At 35.8% G+C, this 20,440-nt stretch overlaps 1 protein-coding gene across 1 annotated transcript in view; it reads right to left on the bottom strand.

Annotated features, from left to right (window-relative positions):
- ABCA13 (ATP binding cassette subfamily A member 13) overlaps window positions 1-20,440 on the bottom strand; it is a 442,652-nt gene that overhangs the window by 118,494 nt on the left and 303,718 nt on the right. Inside the window, 4 exon segments of the mRNA XM_077118896.1 lie at window positions 1,607-1,715; window positions 13,825-13,912; window positions 15,633-15,751; window positions 19,469-19,538. Coding sequence (XP_076975011.1) covers window positions 1,607-1,715; window positions 13,825-13,912; window positions 15,633-15,751; window positions 19,469-19,538 — 386 coding nt within the window.

The raw sequence follows: 20,440 nt of genomic DNA, 5'->3' as shown, positions 1-20,440 counted from the left end.
TTAGATTTCTCCTTGGCCATGCCCTAAATTGAGAGTAACGGTCTTGTAACAGCTTGCTTAATTGCTTACCTGCACTCCTCACGTAACACTTGGCTACCATATTTGTTCTAACATATTTCGTTGATCATGTCATCCTCATTCTCAAACATAGACAAATATTTCTACTGTCTATTAAATGAAGTCCTTACTTGTCATCTTGCCAACCAAGATCAGACAGAATTTGACCCCAGACAGTTTTTCCAGGGAGATCTACAATTATCCCTCTATACTCACCTTTATGATGAGGTCAAACTGAACTTCTTAATCTAACCTGAGCACACATTGTGGTCACTCTTGCATTGCTAATAAGTAGACTGGCTCCCCAAGCCCAGACACTTCTGCCCACTGTTCAAGACCCAGTGTTAAGGACTCCTCCTCCATGAAGCATGCTCTACTGATGCCTGCCATGAGCGACATCTCTGTTTGATGTAATGGAAAAAGAACAAAGTCTTTGTTATCAGGTAGACCTAGAGTGAAGTCATGGCTCCATTACTTACCTTTCTCAGAGCTGTTGCTGGTAGGTGATTCCTCTGAACCTCAGTTTTATAATCAGTGAAGTGGGCAAATTCTGCCCATGTCAGAAAGATGAGACCACAGTTGTTAAATATGTAATGGAGTCCCTGTTACATTTAAGAAACTTAACAAATGCTGCGTTGCTGCCCTTCTCTGAGCCACTTCTTACTTCTTTTATGCTGCCTTCAGGCATATGTATTTTTAAAAATTTTTATATTACCCATCATTATTACAAAATAACCATGGTGCACATAATTAAATATATTTTATAAAAACTGGTGAGGAAGGGAAAACGAATGTGGAATTTTAAGATAAGCTTGGAATAAAGCAATGGCATATTGGGATTATTGTTTAACACTATTTCTACGTGAATTAGCAGTTCAAAAAAATATTTTCTGATTAAACTATGCCAGATATAACCTGTTGTTGCTCAAACTTCCTGTTTCTCCTCCTTTTCTTGGAAGAAACTGAATGAGTAGGATGAATTAGAATTTTTCATACCCAGGTGAAACATATAAACATTCCCTTAAACCAATAAATTAACTCCAGATTTCAGAAAACAACTTGTATCATTTACCAAAATAAGACAGCATAGGTAGTGAATAAATAATTAGCATAGCTAACTTATGAGTTGAAGTCCAGCATAAATAAAGGTATGATTCTGACCTTTCCAATAAGAATGCAGAGAGCTAGTCTAAATTATCTATAAGAATATTTCATAAAACAATGCCTTTGAAAAGTAAAATTACTCTTGCTTCTATAGAATATTAAAATCACAAAATAAAATAATTTTAGGAGAGACTTCTCAAGAGGCTTTTTATTTCCTTCATCTTACACACAAGTTTAAAGTTTCGGGAAGGTGAAGATATTTAGTGCCACCTAAATAAAGGCAAATGGGGCCTACAACTTTGTATATTTAGAGACTCACAGGTTGGCCAATAAGAGACCTACTTATCATTCTTCGTATTCCTATGTAAGATATTTCTTCTCTTTTCACTTTTAAAAGCATTGTCTTTTGAAAGTAGTGAATCATAATACATGAAAATAACGTTACCATATTGTCGCCAGTCCACAGAAGGGGGTAAGTGCCGCCACAAAATAAGATTGTTCAGATGATTTAAATAGGAAGGTAGGGAATGAAAACCCTTCTGATTATACCACACCTATAAAAGAAAAGTAATTTAATGACACTCATAAAATTAGTTCTTAAGTCTATTCATCACCTATCCTCAGACAAAGGGAACGCATATGTCAATTAAGCCTCATCAGCACCTGAATGCAAGGCTCAAAATAATGTCCCTGCATGGCTGGCAGTGAGCAATAAATTCCAGTCTGCTCATTTTATATTTATCTCAAGCATATAATTTACAGCTAAAAATAGATTAATTTTCCCCAGAACAAATGTGAATGTTGCTATATAATTATATTCTCACAGAGAAAAAGGAAACATAGCCCGTCATTTTTTTTTCTTTCCCAGTCGGTAAGCTAATGAAATTTGACCTGCAAATTAAAAGCATGGAAGATCATCAGAAAAAATGATTACTTTCAAATTAATAACTGAACATGAAACATTATTTCTCAAAATAAATTGAACCGAACATTTGCTGAGAATGGAGAACAAAATAGCATTTCTATCACACAGGAGAAAGGTGAAGGAGAAAATAGGAAACAGACAATATTATTACAGTTGAAATAATAAGTATCATAGAAAATAGTAATTGAACCCTCAGTATTTATATTTCAAAATATCACTATTTTAATGAAAAATCAAAAAAAATATGTTTGGAAAGCTGGTGATGTCTTTGAGAAGTATAATGAATCAACTGGAAGATTTTAGTCGAATTTTGACTGGGCAGTTCATTTGTTAGACAATATTGTCTTTCGTGCAGACAATCTTCTTTATAAATGTAGACCTGTACCCAGAAAGTAAATTTTTGAAGGAACCTGTTCAGTTTCACCCAGGAGTTTATGAGGGAGGATTGGCTCCCAAATACCCTGGCTTCCACCCTATCATACTCTGACTGAACTGTTTTATAACCAGAGTTCCGCCAGGCAGCTACTCTGTTCATGGGAACAGCAAAACAATTGACAAAATGAAACTTGTCAACACCAGACAATGCTCTCCCTTCTTTTCCAGATAGTCCACTTCAACAAGCAATTCAGAAAACAGACCTCCTCTCTGTTTCACACCAGCTACCACTACATCCTCCTTTTCACATCTTTCATTAATCCATAGAGAAAGTCTAGCCAATCATTTTTGAAACTCCTACGGGAAGGAATACAATTTGTGACCTACTAAATCATAGAACCCAGAACATTCTGAGTGTTCAAGACTGTACTCAAACAGATTTTAGACTGGTATTATGTAACAACAACAACAACAAGCAAAAAAACCCCAAACATTTACAGCACCTTACACCCAGAAATCTTGAGAGAAGGGTAAAGCATGTTTTCCTCCTACAGAGAAGTCAACACTGAACTGAAGGAACTTGTGTCACATATCAGAGGTGTGCTGCCTCTTTCACCCCAGTGATTCTCTTCCTTACATATCTGTGGTATTGTCATTCTACACACACACACACACACACACACACACACACACATGCATGCACAACAAAAAAAAATGCATACACACCTACATGAGTACTAGTCATAGTTCTGAAAATGATAGAAACTTAAGGAATCTGTTGAATTTAAGGGAAGGGCTAATGTTGGTAGAAAGAGCATTGCCTGAGGAAACCGGAACCTCCCACTAACACTGCCCTTGACCTTTCTCTCCTTCAATTTTTGTTCCATCAAGTATTTGGACTGAGGGGGAAAAGGAGACAAAAAGTGGTAGTCCTTGCCCCTGACAGGGATTTCCAATTTTTGTTTCATTTCATTATGCATATCTAGTATTTGCTTTATAAGCAGAGCAAGTTTTTCAACTTGAAGTTGATGCTGAACCACAGTACAGAAACCAAAGTGAAGCTGTTCTAGGGAACTAGAGCAGGGAAGAAAGAGAAGCCTGTCCAGTTCAGCCTCCATTGCTTCACCATCTGTGAACTCTGAGGCTTGTATATTAGCTTGCATTCACGGTCCCAATTCTTCACCTTCCCTTAACTACAACCTCTGCCCTCCACCTCTAACTCTGGGTTCAGCCATAAGTCTTGCTTTGGGCAACAGAAGGTGACACAAGCATAGCCTTGAAAAGCACATACATTTCGGCAATCCCTCTTGTGCCTCTGCCATCACCACAGGAGAATGGCCAGATAGCCCCTGAAGAATAGACTAAAGGAGCAGAGCTGAGTCTCTGGCCAACACCCCAGCTGAGGCCAGCAGCTGCCCAACCAGAAACATAATCAAGCCCAGGCAAGATCAGCCCAACCCAGCCTCTATGTCTCATGGCATCACAGACTTATGAGCCAAATGAGAGTTTGTGGTTGATATCACCGAGGTTTTTAATAGCTTGTTATGCAGCACAAATACTGTGATAGATAACTGATACAGAAATTGGTACTAGAAGGGGGATTTGCTGCAAGAAAAACTGAAAATATGTGGCATTGTTTTTAGATCAGCATATGGGCAAGAAGGAGATAATTAGAGGAGGCTGGAAATACATAAGAATACATTTAGGAAACGAAATAATTACAAGAAAACTACTATAGATGACTAGAAAAAAATGGTGACCCCTACTATGTATTATCAAAATATTTGACTAAACTTCACCTGTGGCAACTTCTTAGACAGAAATTGTGCCCAACATGCTTCTTCACTCAGGCAAGGAGACTCGAGGTAGCATGTTAAATGGTCTCAGAATAAACACTAAGTCAACTGTAGAGCTGTGAGATACTTTGTAAAGATCTCTGAAAGAATGATGGTGGTGCTAAGTGGATCTCTTACATGGGAGAAGGGGACACTCCACAAAGTTCCAGTAATTAATTTGAGGAGAACAGTATTTATCAAAAAAAATATATGGATATTGCCTTTGGACATCAATTAGATGAATAGAAAGTTTAGAATGAAGAGAGCACAACCAGCCTGAACTTTCTACAGGCAGGAAGCCGGCTGAAGACTTGTCTCAAAAGGCATATTTCCAAGTACCTTTTTCACACACAGCCATTGAGAATGATGGAAGAGGACGAGGGTGCCAGAGAGCAGAGTTATGGACCACTGAGAACAACAGACTACAGAATTTTTCCTCGGGAGAAGAGTCAACACCTAACCAAGGAGCACCCCTCTCTCAGGTAGAGGACCTGGGAGCATTCAGCCTAAAGCAGCTGAGCCCAAAGACATGCAAGCTAAATAAATGTTTATTGTTGAAGCCAGTGATGGTTTGTGGTTGTTTGTTATGTAGCATTATTTTAGCCATGGATCACTGATGCACTGAATTCTGGGGAACAGAGTTTGAAATGTTCTTGAACTCCACTTCAGTTCTTCCATAATTTGATCTTTACTTGGGAGAGTTTTATAAATTCTTTAAGAAGCAATATATACTTCATGAGGACCTTAAATTTAGCATTTAGGTAACAGCAGAGTTCAAAGGAAAGTTATTTTCTTTTCTCTTAAGAAAGGATTTCTAAAACCCTGGACTCTGTTCTGGAAATAAGTTCTGGATTTCCTTCTTTGCCAGTCCATAAGTGAGGAAGCACTAAAATCCATTAAGTGAAAGAGGGAAGTTGATATCTGTTTAGGAATATATTATAACACCACAAAACAGAACTTTCATGTCAAGAAACAAGAATAACCATTCCTTAAAAAAAAGCAACTGCATAGCAGTTAAAAAAAATCACTCAATGTATATTCAAGTTCATAAAATTCCTTCTGAAAACAGTGTAGGAAGAATACAATTGCTGCACTAACTACTCATTAGGTGGTAGTTCACCATACAAAACCAAGAGGGGAAATTTGGTCTGCCCTTTGATCTGAAGTACATACATTCTAAAGGGTGTTTTGATTAAACAAGCTAAACACTCAAGATGTAAATGAAATAAACTCATAAAGTTTCAATGAGAGATTTTCTACAATATAATCAACCTTCCATTAGGCATATTCATATGCAAATTGTTCATTTTCCCTTTGAAAAGTCTATGAAAATCATATAATCTATGTCTTGCGCATATACCCTAAAGGTCTAAATGAAAGGCTGGCTCCTAACTGCTGAAAAGTTAATGCAATAATTTGACATGACATCAGCCACAAGCACCTTACAGTGGGTATTTCAGCTAACAGATTGTCATTTATTTCCACTGTAATATCGTGAGTCCTCAACTTCTTGACAAGCCCAGATACAATTTGTTTGCATGCTTGCATCTGTTAAAGCGCATGCCAAACAACATTAAAATCCAAGAAATCACTTCTCAAACATGTTAGTACACACCTGAGGAGGACCCAATATTCTCACAATCTCCGTGGACTGCCAATTTGATGGGACATTCCCTTGATCTTGGAGCTTGGCCCTATGAAACTTATTTTTGCAAAGGAGAAGAAAAACCTACTTATCATTATGTTAAATGTTCACCCCAGAGATCCTTATTTGTGGCCTCTCTCTCAAAACCAAATCCACAGGTTAACTCACTGCCTTCACCATTAAATGAGGTGCAAATCTCCCAGTGGTGTAAATCTCCTTAGCAATGTGAGCAAGAGTCCAGGAGATCAGCTTGACTTCAGCTTCATGAGAGTGTGAAATCTTCCTTGACCAAAAGGGGGAGGAGAAATGAAGCCAAATAAAGTCTCAGTGGCTTGGAGATTTCAAATAAGACTGAGACATTGTTCCAGAAGCTATTCTTATGCAGTGTATAGTTATCCCTTTGCAGTTTTTCATAGATTTGAGTTGCTAGAGGGAAATCCCTGAAAGTGTTGAGGTGTAATAAAATAGCTTTGATTTCTGAAGATGATTGCATAACTATAGAATTTTAATATGTGATCATGTGATTGTGAAAACCCTGTGACTGACAATCCCTTTATCTAGCGTATGGACAGATAAGAAAAAATGAGCAATAAACACTAAATAAACAATAGGGGATATCAGGAAAAAAAAAACATGTTAGTACAGAAGAGGAATCTAAACAAAGACAAAAAGAAATAGGTGTCAAGGAAATACATGACTCATTGCACATCCTCATTACGAATCTGGAGACCCAAGGAAGTCCACACTGTCATGTCTTAGATGGCCAAAAGTGAAGACACTATTAGGTATCAGAAAATAAAAGAATATACAAAATGGATCCTGTGGGATGGGGGCCCCTTCAGTTTCTCTCCCTCAGCAGCTCTTCTGACAGGACCTGATGTGACACCAAGATAGTGAGCACAAACGTGCCAATGCCCCACCCACCAGAGACCAGACCACATAACCATGAGCATGAAGTCATGATCTGTACCAGCCTGATATCTCCCAGTGATGTCTGTGGCCACATGTCAACCCCACCCCTCTTGGCACTGTTTTTCCTTTAAAACCACAAGCTATCAGAAAGAAAGTTGGAGTCACTTTTCCTTTCTTTTTCACTATCAGGTTTCACTGGCTCCCACTTCCCTGCTCTACCTTTGCTCTCTGTCAATCTATTTCTCTCTAGCAATAATCCCCCTAAGCTTTAACTCGCTGCCTCATATGGAATCCTTTAGCAACCCTGTGCCTAATATAAATGGTGCCAAAACCCAGGATGGAGGTCTAAAAAAACCTTAGATTTCTGGCCCCTCAGGGCTACAGGAACTCCCTTCCAGTCACTCCATCCACCACACACACAGTTGCTATGGTTTCCATGTGACTGATCATTTTAACGTGACAGTAGCTCATATCCATGAGAGTTTCTTTCAGTGTTCCAGCAACACCTTGGCCCTCCTCAGTGTGGCTGGCCCCAAGACCAAGCTCGATCTAAACTCTCCAGCTCTGTGTAGCAGTCAAAAACAACTTAGGGGATGCCCGGAGTGAAAGACTGCACATTTTCCTAATCCACAACAACAAACTGGGGACAACTGCTTTGTTGTTATGATTGGATCTTGGATCTGGGTAAATTAGTCTCACTTAATGCTACACTGGCCCGTAAACCACCCATGGAGCTGGTAACTTCTGTAAGTCTCCTATCCTCAGGGCCCCAATAAGAGTCAGAACATCCCAGACACAAAGTTCCTAGAGAGAACATAAGCCTTTAATGGAGCTGGTAACCACCAGCCTTAAACAGAGCAATTAAACACAAGTCTCTGTGAGCAGACCTCTGTAAGCCTCCTGCAAGCAAAATCCCAAGCACATAGCAAACTTCCCCTTCCATGTTAAAAGTTAGCAAATAATCATGGATAGCACCATAACAGTTCCTAATTCTATCCCTCATAGATGTTTATTTCATAATCTCAGTAAACTCCAATTAATAAAGAGAAAATAAAACAAACAAAACAAAACAAAAAACTTATCTCTGCAATTCCGCTTGGCCACAATACCCTTTAGAGAAACAAAAACGTCGCCCTACAATGTGGCACTCTCGATTAACAAATGGTCTGAAAGCTCCACCTCCCAAACTTAACAACTTTCTATTCTATCACATAAGTGCTTGATGTCTATTTAATTAACTAATATATTTTGGTATGTTAAGTATTTAATGCTTGTTTGTTAGCTAATGTATTCAGTCAAATTATGCATTAGTATGGTCCTACATTTATATTAGTCAAATGTTCACAACTGGTTACGAATTACAGGAATTCTTTTAAAAAGGGGAACCTTTAGGCTGTGTTAAAAATTAAAAGCATTTTGGTTGTGCATCTATAAAAAGGTTTTATTTCTATGACATAATCTAACCTCATTATAATTTAAAATAAAAATACTACTACAAGTAAGGAATTGAATGTGTTATTTTATCCCATTTTTACAAAAATGAAGATGGGATGAAATGGCATATTTAATCCTTTATTTATCCCTCAAAAATATTTCTGTTTCTGTTTTTCTTCTCAAATAATAAATTTTCTATTTATGTCTGTATCATTTTCAATGTATAATCTCATACCTCTGGATAGTAACAGGAAATTAATAAGAAAATTCTTAACAAGCTCTAAGCCTAATATCTTTCAGTCTGTACAGCCAATTAAAAAGGTTTCCTAAATTTAAACTCAGTGCAAATTCAATGAGCTCAGTATATTTCCCAAAACTTAATAGTCAATGTACTTTTAAATTTCCTCATAATTTAAAAATATTATAAAAACAATAGAAGAAATTAAACAATGAGTCTTTCAATTAAGCGAATGCAATTTTATTCTGCTTAAGTATGTTTTCCCTAAATGTAAATTTACTATAAAATAAACTAATATTTTAAGCATATTGTGAAAATTTCTCTTAAAGTAGCCTAACAGGTTGCATAAACTAAGCAATGTACCTAATAATAACACATATAAAATTAAAAATATGCTAATATTTCAAATATATTCAGCTGAAGAAATCAATTAAGTTTAATAAAAATAAAAATGGATTTTTTATAACTTTAACTGAAGTATAAAAAAAATCTGACTTTTCTTACTTAGCCATTTGTCACCACAGGATGTATAAGAATTTGAAATTATAGTAACTTTACTAATTCCAGTGTGTCATGAATAAAGAAGTATAAATCTTAGCTTCTAAGGGTTTATATTCTAGTTAAAATATACACCTATTAAAGCTTTATATAAAACAGTGGTAGCAAAGGAATAAAAATGCTGAAAAAATTTAAAAAGACAAAGAAATAAAAATGACCTAAGTAGTCCTCATACAAATGATGTGTATAAAACCTTTAAATAAAAAAGTAACATTTAAACATAATAAAACTCTAAACCAATTTTTAAAAACTGTAACTCAATTCTGTAAATTAACACATTCCTGGTATTATTTAGCAGTTAAAAATATTAAAAAATTAAAGTTTCTGCTAAAGTAAACTAAAAAATTTTAAATATATTATAAAATAATCATTTATATGTTCTGAGTATAAAGTATATAAGTGCCTGGCCATATTCTAAACCCCAAACATAAATTTCTTCACTTCCTCCATTATTTTATAAATCTCCAGCTCTTCTTCTCTTAATATTAAAAGGAAGTATAGGGCAGGAAACGGTGGCTCAGTGGCAGAGCTCTCGGCTGCCATGCCAGAGGCCCAGGTTCAATTCCTGGTGCCTGCCCCTGTTAAAAAAAGAAAAGAAAGTATACAAGTTCAAAGTTTTATAAATGTACTATCAAATTTATTTCTAATTATAGCAGTTTAAATAAATAAAAGCTATAAGTAAAATAAATACAAAAGGTAATAAAAAGTTTAAAAAAATAAATTTTGTTTGTTATAGTCATTGTAAATTACAAGCCCTAAATAAATAATAAAAGCAATAAAGAGTTAAAGGAAATAAATTTTATTCGTTACAGTCATTCTTAATTATAAGTTCTAAATGATTGCAAAAAGTTATAAAAAAAGTTTATGAAAGTGAACTCTGTTATAAAATGATTGTAAAAAGTGATAAAGAAGTTTATAAAAGTAAATTCTATCTGTTATAATCAATATTAACCAAAATTTAATATCTGTTTATCATATATTTAAAAAAAGGAAAGCTTTGTGTTATGCTGAATATTCATACAAAACTAAAGTTAAGTTTTCTCTGTGTTCTAGTAACATGAATCATTAGTATGCTCTTAACATAGAGTATTTAGAAAAACAATTTTTAGTCATTCAAATATTGTATCTAAAATATTTTACATCAAAATAATATCCTTATTAATGTTTGTGCTGGCATTATTCTTTCTTTCCATCACAAGTCTTCTCACTCTTAGGAAAAAAACTGTTACAAATAATTTGTTCTTTCATCTTTCATAAATAAAGTGCCAAGGTACTAAAATAATCTATTGCATAAGAAATATTTAAGATATATTACAATAGTTTAAAAAACTATCTTGTTACCAATTAAACTTAAATAAATAAAATATTCATATGTTTAATCATTGTATAAATTCCTAAAAATTTGACAATATTCTCACTATCAATGTTATCTCCTAATATTAATCTAAACAATGTTAAGCAATGGTATAGTGTTATTAATCATGGTTTTAATTATTTTAAAAAGGCTACAAATCATAGAAACAGCCAATTGTCAGTTACACTGCTTTGCTCTAATATTTCTCTAAAAATATGTGTTCAACTTAAAAAAAAATAGCTAAACAAATATATGTGTGTGGTTATATATATATACATACCATATTTTATCTGTTAAATAGCATAATTCTGGTAAATGTGCAAAAATACAATAGAAAAAAACCTCTGCTATAATGCCTTAATATAAAACAACTGTCTAATATTTTTATAGCTAAAAAAGCTTCATTTAGAAATACTTATAAAAATAAAGCTCAAATTGTAAGCATTAGCTATTATCATTAAATTTTGAAATAACATTACTCTTTATATAACCCTCAAATTCCAATTAAAGATGTAATGAAACTGATACAGTTAAAACCAAGATAAATCAATACACAAGGTAAAAAATAATATTGCCTGTATTTTAAAGCTTTAACTTTTGTGGAAGATAGATGAAAAATGTTTATTTTGTCCAAAATTTACACTATCTAATTTAATCTGTCCAGTAAATTAAACAACCTAATTCAACTTTATTTAATATAAAACCTGAAATAAGGAACAAAATTTTGATGTTTTATACAAGTTGATGTTTTATTCTCTACATGTCAGAGTGTTTGGGGCAAAAAAATAAAAATATGTCTGCAAAGTCCCCTAAGAAACTGGAAAAAATGAAACTATTAGAAATTCTCCAGGAAGCCAAAGCCTCAATTTTAAGGCTTGTCCTTATGAAACTTATTTATATAATAGTGTACTAAACCTACTTAGGATTAGTGCCTAACAGCCATCTCCAGAAGATCTCTGCTGTTGCTAAATGTGGCCTCTCTCTAAGCCAAACTCTGAATCTCCCCCTAATGTGAGACATAATTTCCAGGAATATAAACCTGGCAACTAACAGCATGAAACACAACTGACTTATCATCACAGAATATGCTGGCCCTGTCACTGTGAGACATAAGCCCGCAAAATAAACCTGACCCTGACATGGATGAACTGACCAAAAGGGGGAAAAGAAATAGAGTTTCAATGGCTAAGAGATTTCAAATCGAATCGAGAGTCTATTCTGGAGAGTACTCTTATGCAAACTTCAGCCAGATATTACAAACTGCCACAATACAGCAAACCCCAACCAACAATGTTCCTAGAAACCTTAAAAAATATCTAATGCTCTATAAACTTTTACTTATTAAGTTTGTTTTTCAGAAACTTAAAACCTCCAAATTGTTCCAATGCCAAAGAAGCTCTAAAATCTGAAGATGCTAAACTCTTCAAAAATAACTGCTAATTTCATGAATTCATCCTTTTGCCCCTTAAATCTTATTAACAACTCACTCCTCTTTAATTATCTTCCTATTAATTTTCCTGCTAGGCCCCTGCCTCTTACAATGTCTAAGTTTGCTCACAGGTCAACAGCAGCCATAATCAACCCGCAAAATTCTGAAACTATACTCCTACTACAACAAAAAATTAAAACCTGCTCCTGTTGCAGCCCAATTAACGATATCTCTGCCTGGCTCAAAGAAATTTTTCCTCTAACTTCACCTGGACACAGTAGGAAATGGCCAAAAAGAGAACACAACATCCCTGCTCCCTCCAAAAGTTGCTTCTAGCAAAGCTAAGATATCCCCCCAAATTTAACCACAGCTCTGATCAATTTCATTAAAATAAAAAGGCAGGAATGTCAGGTATCAGAAAATAAAACTTAACATACAAAATGGATTCTGTGGCTGGTGCCTCATATCTCCTGATGATGCCTGTGGCCCCACGTCACCCCCACCTCTCTTGGCACTGTTTTTCCTTTAAAACCACAAGCTGTCAAAAAGAAAGTTGGAGCCACTTTTCCTTTCTCTTTCACTTTCAGGTTTCACTGGCTCCCACCTGCCCGCTCTATCTTTGCTCTCTGTCAATCTATTTCTCTCTAAGCAATAAACCCCTTAAGCTTTAACTCGCTGTCTCATGTGGAATCCTTTCGCAACCCCGTGCCTAACAGACACAACTATCCATTATAAATAAGAAGGTTTGGGGGTTTGTAGAGATTAAAAATTCATAATGTTCTTAGAGAAAATGAACAGATTTCTTCTATAAATTTAGAGTATTTTGATAATGGCCTCATAGTATATTCAAAAGCCCACAAATGTATTTTCCTTTCAGATTGTGAATCTTGATATTTTCCTATCATGCTATAAATCTTCTCATGTTGCATCTAAAGGAAAACATTTCAAAAAACAAAATCTCTGCTGAACAAAGGAATTCTGAACAGTTCTCACAATGATATTAAAATCTTCATCAGGGATTACCTGCCAAAGAACCAGTTTCCTAGTTTCAGCTCTCTGAGCTTTTATAGATCATCCTTACTTCATTAGTCATATGAGCGCTCGAGATTAATAAGCAGACATGACACCCACATTGTATAGAAAGAAATGACTACAGTACTTTCCATATCGATATCCCAACATGAACTAGCCCTTATGGCCAGGAGTGGACTCATCTTCCTCCCACATTAGAGTCTTTTCCAATGTCTCTCTCAATTAAATACAGCACAATTTCCCTAGTCATTGAAGTTGAGAGATTTGAACCTCTCATTGTTCCTTATCTTAAGGTTTTGTTCATTTTTGTTTTCTTGGAAGATTCTCTGGTTTCATCACTTTTTCCTATTTCTATTGATGGATGAAAGTGTTTTTACTCTACCTACACCCCCTCATTTCCTCACACCTGAAGAAACCTCCCTCCTGTCCTCTATGACTCTCAGTGGACCATTCCTAATTTCATTTGGGACAGTCCTGGCCAGGCTTGAAAAGTCAGGGGCTTTGAGAGCAGACCCACATAATTACTGCTTACATCATGTAATTCTGGGCTATCTAAGCTTTCAGAAATGAGAAATTTAAATTCTTCTATGGAAGAGCTCAAGGAAACTGATGATAATCTCCATTATCCTGCCTACAGATATCTTTAAAAATAGATTTATCACCTTACTTACTTTGGAATTATTAGGTAAATTTCTGTTTTAACAAGCAGTTACCTGTATGATAGATTCCTATACTGTCTAAAGGAAAATAATTCATTTTCTTTTCCAAGGGAATAAGTTTACATACAAGATAAATTATCTGGCAGTAACAACACTGGGATTTGATTTGGCTCTTCCTCCTGCGCTCAAAAGAGATCTTTGAGTATTGAGTATTCCTAAATGCTTTCTAAAAGAAAAACAAAACGAAATGGAACAAACCATTATTACCTTTGCCAGAGTTTTCTGTTTTGATATATTTGCATTTGCATTTGGAACTTGATCTGAGATTTGCACTCCAAAAGACCAACCTCCAAGCCTGTAGGCATTAAACATTGTGTTAGATTTTTAAACAGGAAGCACCAAAATTTCTAACCACAGGGTAAGTGTTTCATTACCAATCGCAATGGTTATAATGGCCTTAGGCAGTACTCAGCTTGGTTCTGACCATCAGTGACATAAACCACATAGGTGGAGTCAGCCTGGTTGACAGAGGTGGCTTTGCCTGGCAAGCATCCAAGGAGACACTGTGTATTCAAAAGGAATGGGCAAGTCTTGACATATCAGAAAATGTACTTCTCAGAACTTACTTTCTTGTTAAGAAGTAGATGCCAGGTAAAAGATGTGGCTGTGATCATTGGTTTTCTAATTACATTAATTAATGCTCATTTTCCCTATAAACCAGCTATCTGGAACTACTTGCATTTCTGTCGTGATCTTTCAAGTCATCATGTCTTTACATTGTTTGGTCTTCCTTACTTTTGTTTCTTTAATACTTAACTCAAATGTCACCTCTTTCAGAAAAGCATCTCAAAGTGCTTGAGTTGAGTTAGATGTCCACCCTCTTTTGGACTCCCACAGTACTCTACATTTCCATTCATTGTATCACTTACCATACTGGGTTTAAATTGACTCTTGGACTAGCTTATCTTTAATGCAGTTTCTCCTGCATGGGAATTATTTATTTTATTTCCATATCCCATGGAATGTGTAGAGCCTGGGTCCTACTCAGCTGGCAAAAATATTTGCCATTATGAATAAGGGAACATATTAAGTTTTTGTCCCACTCTGAATAAAAGAAGATTGAACAGCAATCTTCTACCTCTATCCTGGTAAAGACCAGGGTAAAATATTTCTCAGTGAAAAAAAAAAAACTGAGGCAAAGGGAAAAGGATATATTCCCACGTGCTTTAATATGCTTTGTTCATTCATTCATTCGATAAACATTGACTGACCCCCTTTTATGCGCCAGGTAAACATTCTGAGCACACAAACCCCATCCTCAAAAAAGTAACCACAGAGGGTTAGAAAAGAGTATCAGAAATTTTAGGACATCTCAAAAGGCAGTGAAGTGCAGAAGAGAAGCATGAAATCACACCAGGGGCGGACAGGTGACCTGGGAGGATGAAAACATAAACATTAAAAACAAGGCACGTAAAGGGCCAAATGCGGTATCCCAGGCAGTGTGAACAGCCTGCAGAATACATTCGTATAAGAAGCAAAGTGATGCATTTGGAGACAAGAAATTAAAGTGGCAATAAATGTCATTGTGGTTTAAAGTAATAAGTTTGTCTTCCTATCCCCCTCTTCTAGAAGCACTCTGTTGGGTTCGAGGAAATTCAACAGAAAATAACATTTCCAAAAATCACCTAAGAAGAATTTTAAGACACAAATTGTATCCAGAGGCCCACACTGGATGCTGCATAATAGGCAGAATTTTAAAGGGAGATCATTATTATATTATACTGTTAACCTATCTGCTTTTATACTCCAAAACAGTAAAGCCAGTTCTGGCTCCCCCTGCTTCAATCCCTGACTGAATCTCAATTGATATGATTTTCTCCAATGTGGGGAAGAGTGAAAGTCAGCAATGTGGAATTTTATCAAAGCTTGCAGAATTTTTCTGGAATTTTTATGAGCATCAAAGTTATTATTAGACTGTTGAGACTTTTGATTTTTTAAGAACACTAGCAGTTGAACCAAAAAGTGATTCAAGGACAATAGAAAAAAATTAAAACCAGCTACTACTTTGAACACACCTGGGTTTTTCCAAAGGCATCAGCAGGTAGTCCTCCACGCTGAAGGCAGAAAGGTTCAACAGTGTGTGGCCCAGGTGGTTTTTCAGGTAGGAAGCCCTGGCACTTGCATTTGGACACTTCTGCAAATTTTTTCAAAAATATAACATAAAAACGTATTTATAAACCACAGAGAGGTTGCCTGATTTTACTTTAAACTAATTTGACTTCTCCTATTTGCAAAGAATTATCTACAGCTTTTTCACATATTCTCATCTCTAACATCTCTTTAAGAGTCACCTATATTTGAGGATTAGGTGTGAATTCCACTATGACCTTGTTAGTGAATTATATCTGGGAAATTCAAAACTTTTTGTATATGTACAGTTGGGCTGATATGTAAAGGCCAAAAATGCTTTCATTAGGGTGATCCTATTCTTGGTGAATCTGAAAAAAAGTCAGAGGAAACTAGGAGGAGGGTGGTAAGAAAGAGAATTTAAAGAAATGTGTATCTTTCCTATGTCTAAAGGAGAAATCACACAGCCCTTCTCCATTGACTCACTCAGGGCGATAGTGCTAGCTCCTAATTATGAACTAATTATACAAGTTATGAGATGGTGTTCCTCAGACTCTAAAACCTGGGGAGACAGAGGCTGCTGAGCACAAACAGGTTCAGACTTCATACCCTTGGTTTCCATTTCTTCAACCAATTTAAGAAAGAGAATATAGTAAAAGAGTTACAACTCTAGGAAATGACTCTGCCTCTGGACTTGAGCATTTCAGCTTTTAGAGTATGTTTTCTACTTGCAAAACAGAAATGAAAGCAGTTTCCCCCAATTAATGGGTTTGCTGTTAGGCTCAGAAAAACATAGGCTCCGTGAAAAAACTATCACAAACTAAGAAGCAATATATCAATTCAAGGTACCACTTTTAGGCTCTTGATGGAAAGGCTTGGGGAAAGACTCTAAAAGAAAGAATAATCATCATCAATTATAACTCAGCCAAACTCAATCATCTCATCAACAAATTAATATAACAATCTCTTTAATTTCCATGCCTCAAGTTTTTCTCCAATCTGTTTTATTATTGTGCCAAGATACATCTTTCTAAAACATGGTTTTAGACAGTAGATAACTGTCTTCCTGAAAAAAAATTAAATTCCTAGCATGAATTCAATTCCACTACAGATTGTTCTCAGTCTCTTTTTCTAACCTTATCTGTATTTTGCAGATATGATTAAATTAAGGATCTTGAGATGGAGAGATTATCCTGGATTATCCTAAATTTAAACATATTTCCTTAAAAGAGGGAGACAGACAAGATTAGATAGACAGAAGAGGAAAAGGCAGTGCAATCACAGAAGCCAAGGTTGGAGGGATTCAGCCACAAACAAATGAATGCTGTCAACCACCAGAAGATGGAGGAGGCAAGGAACAAGGTCTCCCCAGAGCCTCCTGAGGGAGCACCTTCACTTCGGCCTAGGAGTACTGACTTCAGACTTTAGACCTCCAGAACAGTAAGAAAATAAATCTCTGTTGCTTTTTTTAAGCCACCCAGACTGTAGGAATTTGTTACAGCAACCACAGGAAATTAATATTCTCTCCACTAACTTGGTATAAAACCACACCCATTCCTGTTGACAAGTTTTGTGTCATCTTGTTACTGTTATGACCCACATGGATGCCAGCCCTAAAAGCACTCTGCTTGTCCTTCAGAGCTAGTCCAATGCTGGTTCCTCTTGAAGACTTCTACAGTATCCATTATGGATTGAACCATGTCCCCCACAAAGATATGTTCAAGTCTTAATCCCTAGCCTGTGGATGTGAATTTACTTGTAGATAGGATCACTGAAGATCCTATTAAGATGAGACTAAATTGGGTCAGTGTGGACATTAATCCAATATTACATAAGTCCCTAGTAGGAGACCAGGACAGAAGGACCATGTGACTAGGCAGAAACTGAGTTATGAATTGCTGGGAAGCCACCATTAGAAGGCTACAGATTTTGGAGAAAGCATGGCCCTGACTTCTTGATTTACCACTTCTAGCCTCCAAAACCATGAGACAATACACTCGTGTTGTTCAAGCCAACCAGACTGAGGTGTTTATTGTTGCAGCTCCAGCAAACTGAGATAGTATTCATTCAAAATATTGTCTTCTCCTTCAAAACTAGGAGTAATCTTGCAATATTTGTGTAGGTGTGGATGAAACTATGGTATATTTGATAAAACTACAAGGAAATCGACACATCCTTGCAGATTCCAGACTTCTGAATGGCATATATAAATTTAAGGGGAAAGAAATACTTCACCTCCCCCCAAAAAAACAGTCAACTGGGATTCAATGTGATCACTACAGACAAGTGAATGTCCTATGGCGATTGCTAGTTTTTTCAAACACCTTCCTGTGTGTCTCTTCTTCTAACCAGCCCTGAGGTGTGACACCTATTCCTTGGAACTTTTATCAATTCCACCTTAACTCCCTCTCTCCTGAGCTCCTCTGATTCCTAATGTATGAGCCAGTATTTCCTGAAGTGAATCCCAAAGAGCATAGGAACCACAAAAAAAGAAGTCTTCGTTAGTCAAATAAATTGCAGAAAATGTCCCACGTTTTCTACCCCTTTATAGATTTGATTATATAGTATCATACTTAGAAGAGTTGTAACAAAAAGACTTAATTAATACTGCTTATCAGGATTCCTGAAACTTATATAACCATAGAACTTTTTGTTAACTTCTCCACCATAGAAATTATTGTGAAACTGGTTTTCTTGTATAGACATTACTGACATCTCATAGTTCATGGAAGTTGGGGTGAATTTAGAAATAAAATCATTAAAAACTCTGATAAGTGTTTATATACTTCTTTAGCATTGATAATTTAATTTCAATAGATCTTAGGTATTTTGCAATAAAAGTTACTGCTAGAATGATTAAATTAAGGCTAAAGAATAAAAGCATGAAAAAAAACTCAGAGTCCGAATGAGGAAATAGAACAAACAGGATAAGGAAAGAGAAAATATATATGACAAAAGCAAAACCAAAACCAAAATGTGAACTTAGGAGAACTGGTTCCAACCAAGGTGCACCAAATTTAGCTCTGAGTTTCTGAACAGCCAAGTACAAAAGAGAAATATGAAGTTTTCCCAATCCTCTTAGGTCAATAAACGCTAGTTTTTGGATTATGGATGTAGTGTCATTGTTTTCCCTTTACGTTCATACATTGTCTCACAGAATGTACCAGGTCCATTCAAAAGAAAACCATTTGTAGACACAAAACTCTTAAAAGGAATGCATTCCATGGGTCACTAAGAAAAAAGGTTCTGATGGGTGTAAAAGAGTGTTCTTAGGAGGAATTACACAAAAGATGAAAACATGTTCTTCACATGGCCATTTCACTTTATAGATCCTCAAATGACGTCCATGAGATTTTTGTTTTTCCTTTATTCTTGGAAATTAGCATTAGTTTGTTGACTGTGGCTAATAGGCTTACGCCTTTGATTAACTAACTTTTGAGGTTACTTTTGAGATGAATTAAAATCAGTTTTCCAAATACATTTCAATTCATTCACCTTTGAAACCAAAATACTATGGCTTTTATTTTAATAGTACAATACCTACTTCCATATGTTTTTGTATGAATAAGCCATAGATAAAAAAGCCTGTCATCTAATAATAGCTAGTTCTCAGAATGCACATAAAAACATGACGCTAGCCTTGAAGTCATCCTGCCTTGAAATCTCATGAAATTCTAGGAGCATTCAGTCAGTAAACATGAAACTATATACAGATGGAGTAAAACTTATTTTTGTTACTTGAGGTTTTTACGAATAAAGAACAAAAACACTGCAGAAGACCTACCAGGCAGCCACAGGAATTCTGAAAGCCTGGTTGAGGAAAGGGATCAGTGTGCCAGCATGAAGAGTTCTTCCTAACAAAACAAAAGAGAGAACTGGAGTGATCTTTCAGATTGCAAAGCTATTGCATTTCCATAAAAGAGAATTCCATCAGAAGAGAACACTGTTCACAAGATAATCATCTCCTACCGCAGCCAAAGCAGAGGTCTGACATTTGTTTTCACAGCTTGAGCTGTTAATCTGATGACAATGTTTTATTGCAATAACAATATTTTCATCATATTAAATGATCATTTGGTTCACTGTTTTCCTATAGTGTGGAGGCTCCCTGGGATTTTCCCCAGGGGGCTGTGGAGCTTCGTGTGAATTCTGAGGCTCCAATTCCCACAGCCAGGTACCTTCTCCACCAAGAGCCAATTAATAACATAGTGAGCTGCTGATTCCTGTTTGTGGCATGACATGGTAATTTAATCATCCTTTAAAGAAAATCAATGACCAAATTTCCATTTTGAAGAAAAGTTGTGCAGCAGAAATGGTTATAAAAGCAACTGTTAGCAATCCTTCCAAAACTTTTCTATTGCAAAGTTCCCCTGTTTTGTTTTTCCTCATGGGCCTCGCACTTCGACATTTTTTTGCTAATGTTTGGAAATGAAAAACTGCTTTAATATTGCTTCATTATTCTTAATTACTCAAAAATTGGGAAAGAAGGGAAGAAACTAACATTTACTGAATGGCAAGCCCATGGCAGGATATTTTTACCAAAATCCCTTAAGCGTGTCATTTCTTTTTTTTTTTTTTTCAGAAGAACAAGCAGATGTCCTGACAGGTTACTGAGCATCTGTGGAAAGATGGCTGAGCCAGCCTCTAAACTCACATTCATTGCTCTACACTGGTTTGCCGATAGCCATTATTATGATCTTAAGTTGAAAAAAAGTCACCTGTAGAGAAGAAACTTGCCAGTTCTATTACACAGGCT

This window comes from Tamandua tetradactyla, chromosome 1 (assembly GCF_023851605.1).
Source record: "Tamandua tetradactyla isolate mTamTet1 chromosome 1, mTamTet1.pri, whole genome shotgun sequence".
Lineage (NCBI taxonomy): Eukaryota > Metazoa > Chordata > Mammalia > Pilosa > Myrmecophagidae > Tamandua > Tamandua tetradactyla.
Note: the sequence above shows the minus strand (reverse complement) of the source record. Positions and strands in the feature narration are given on the sequence as shown.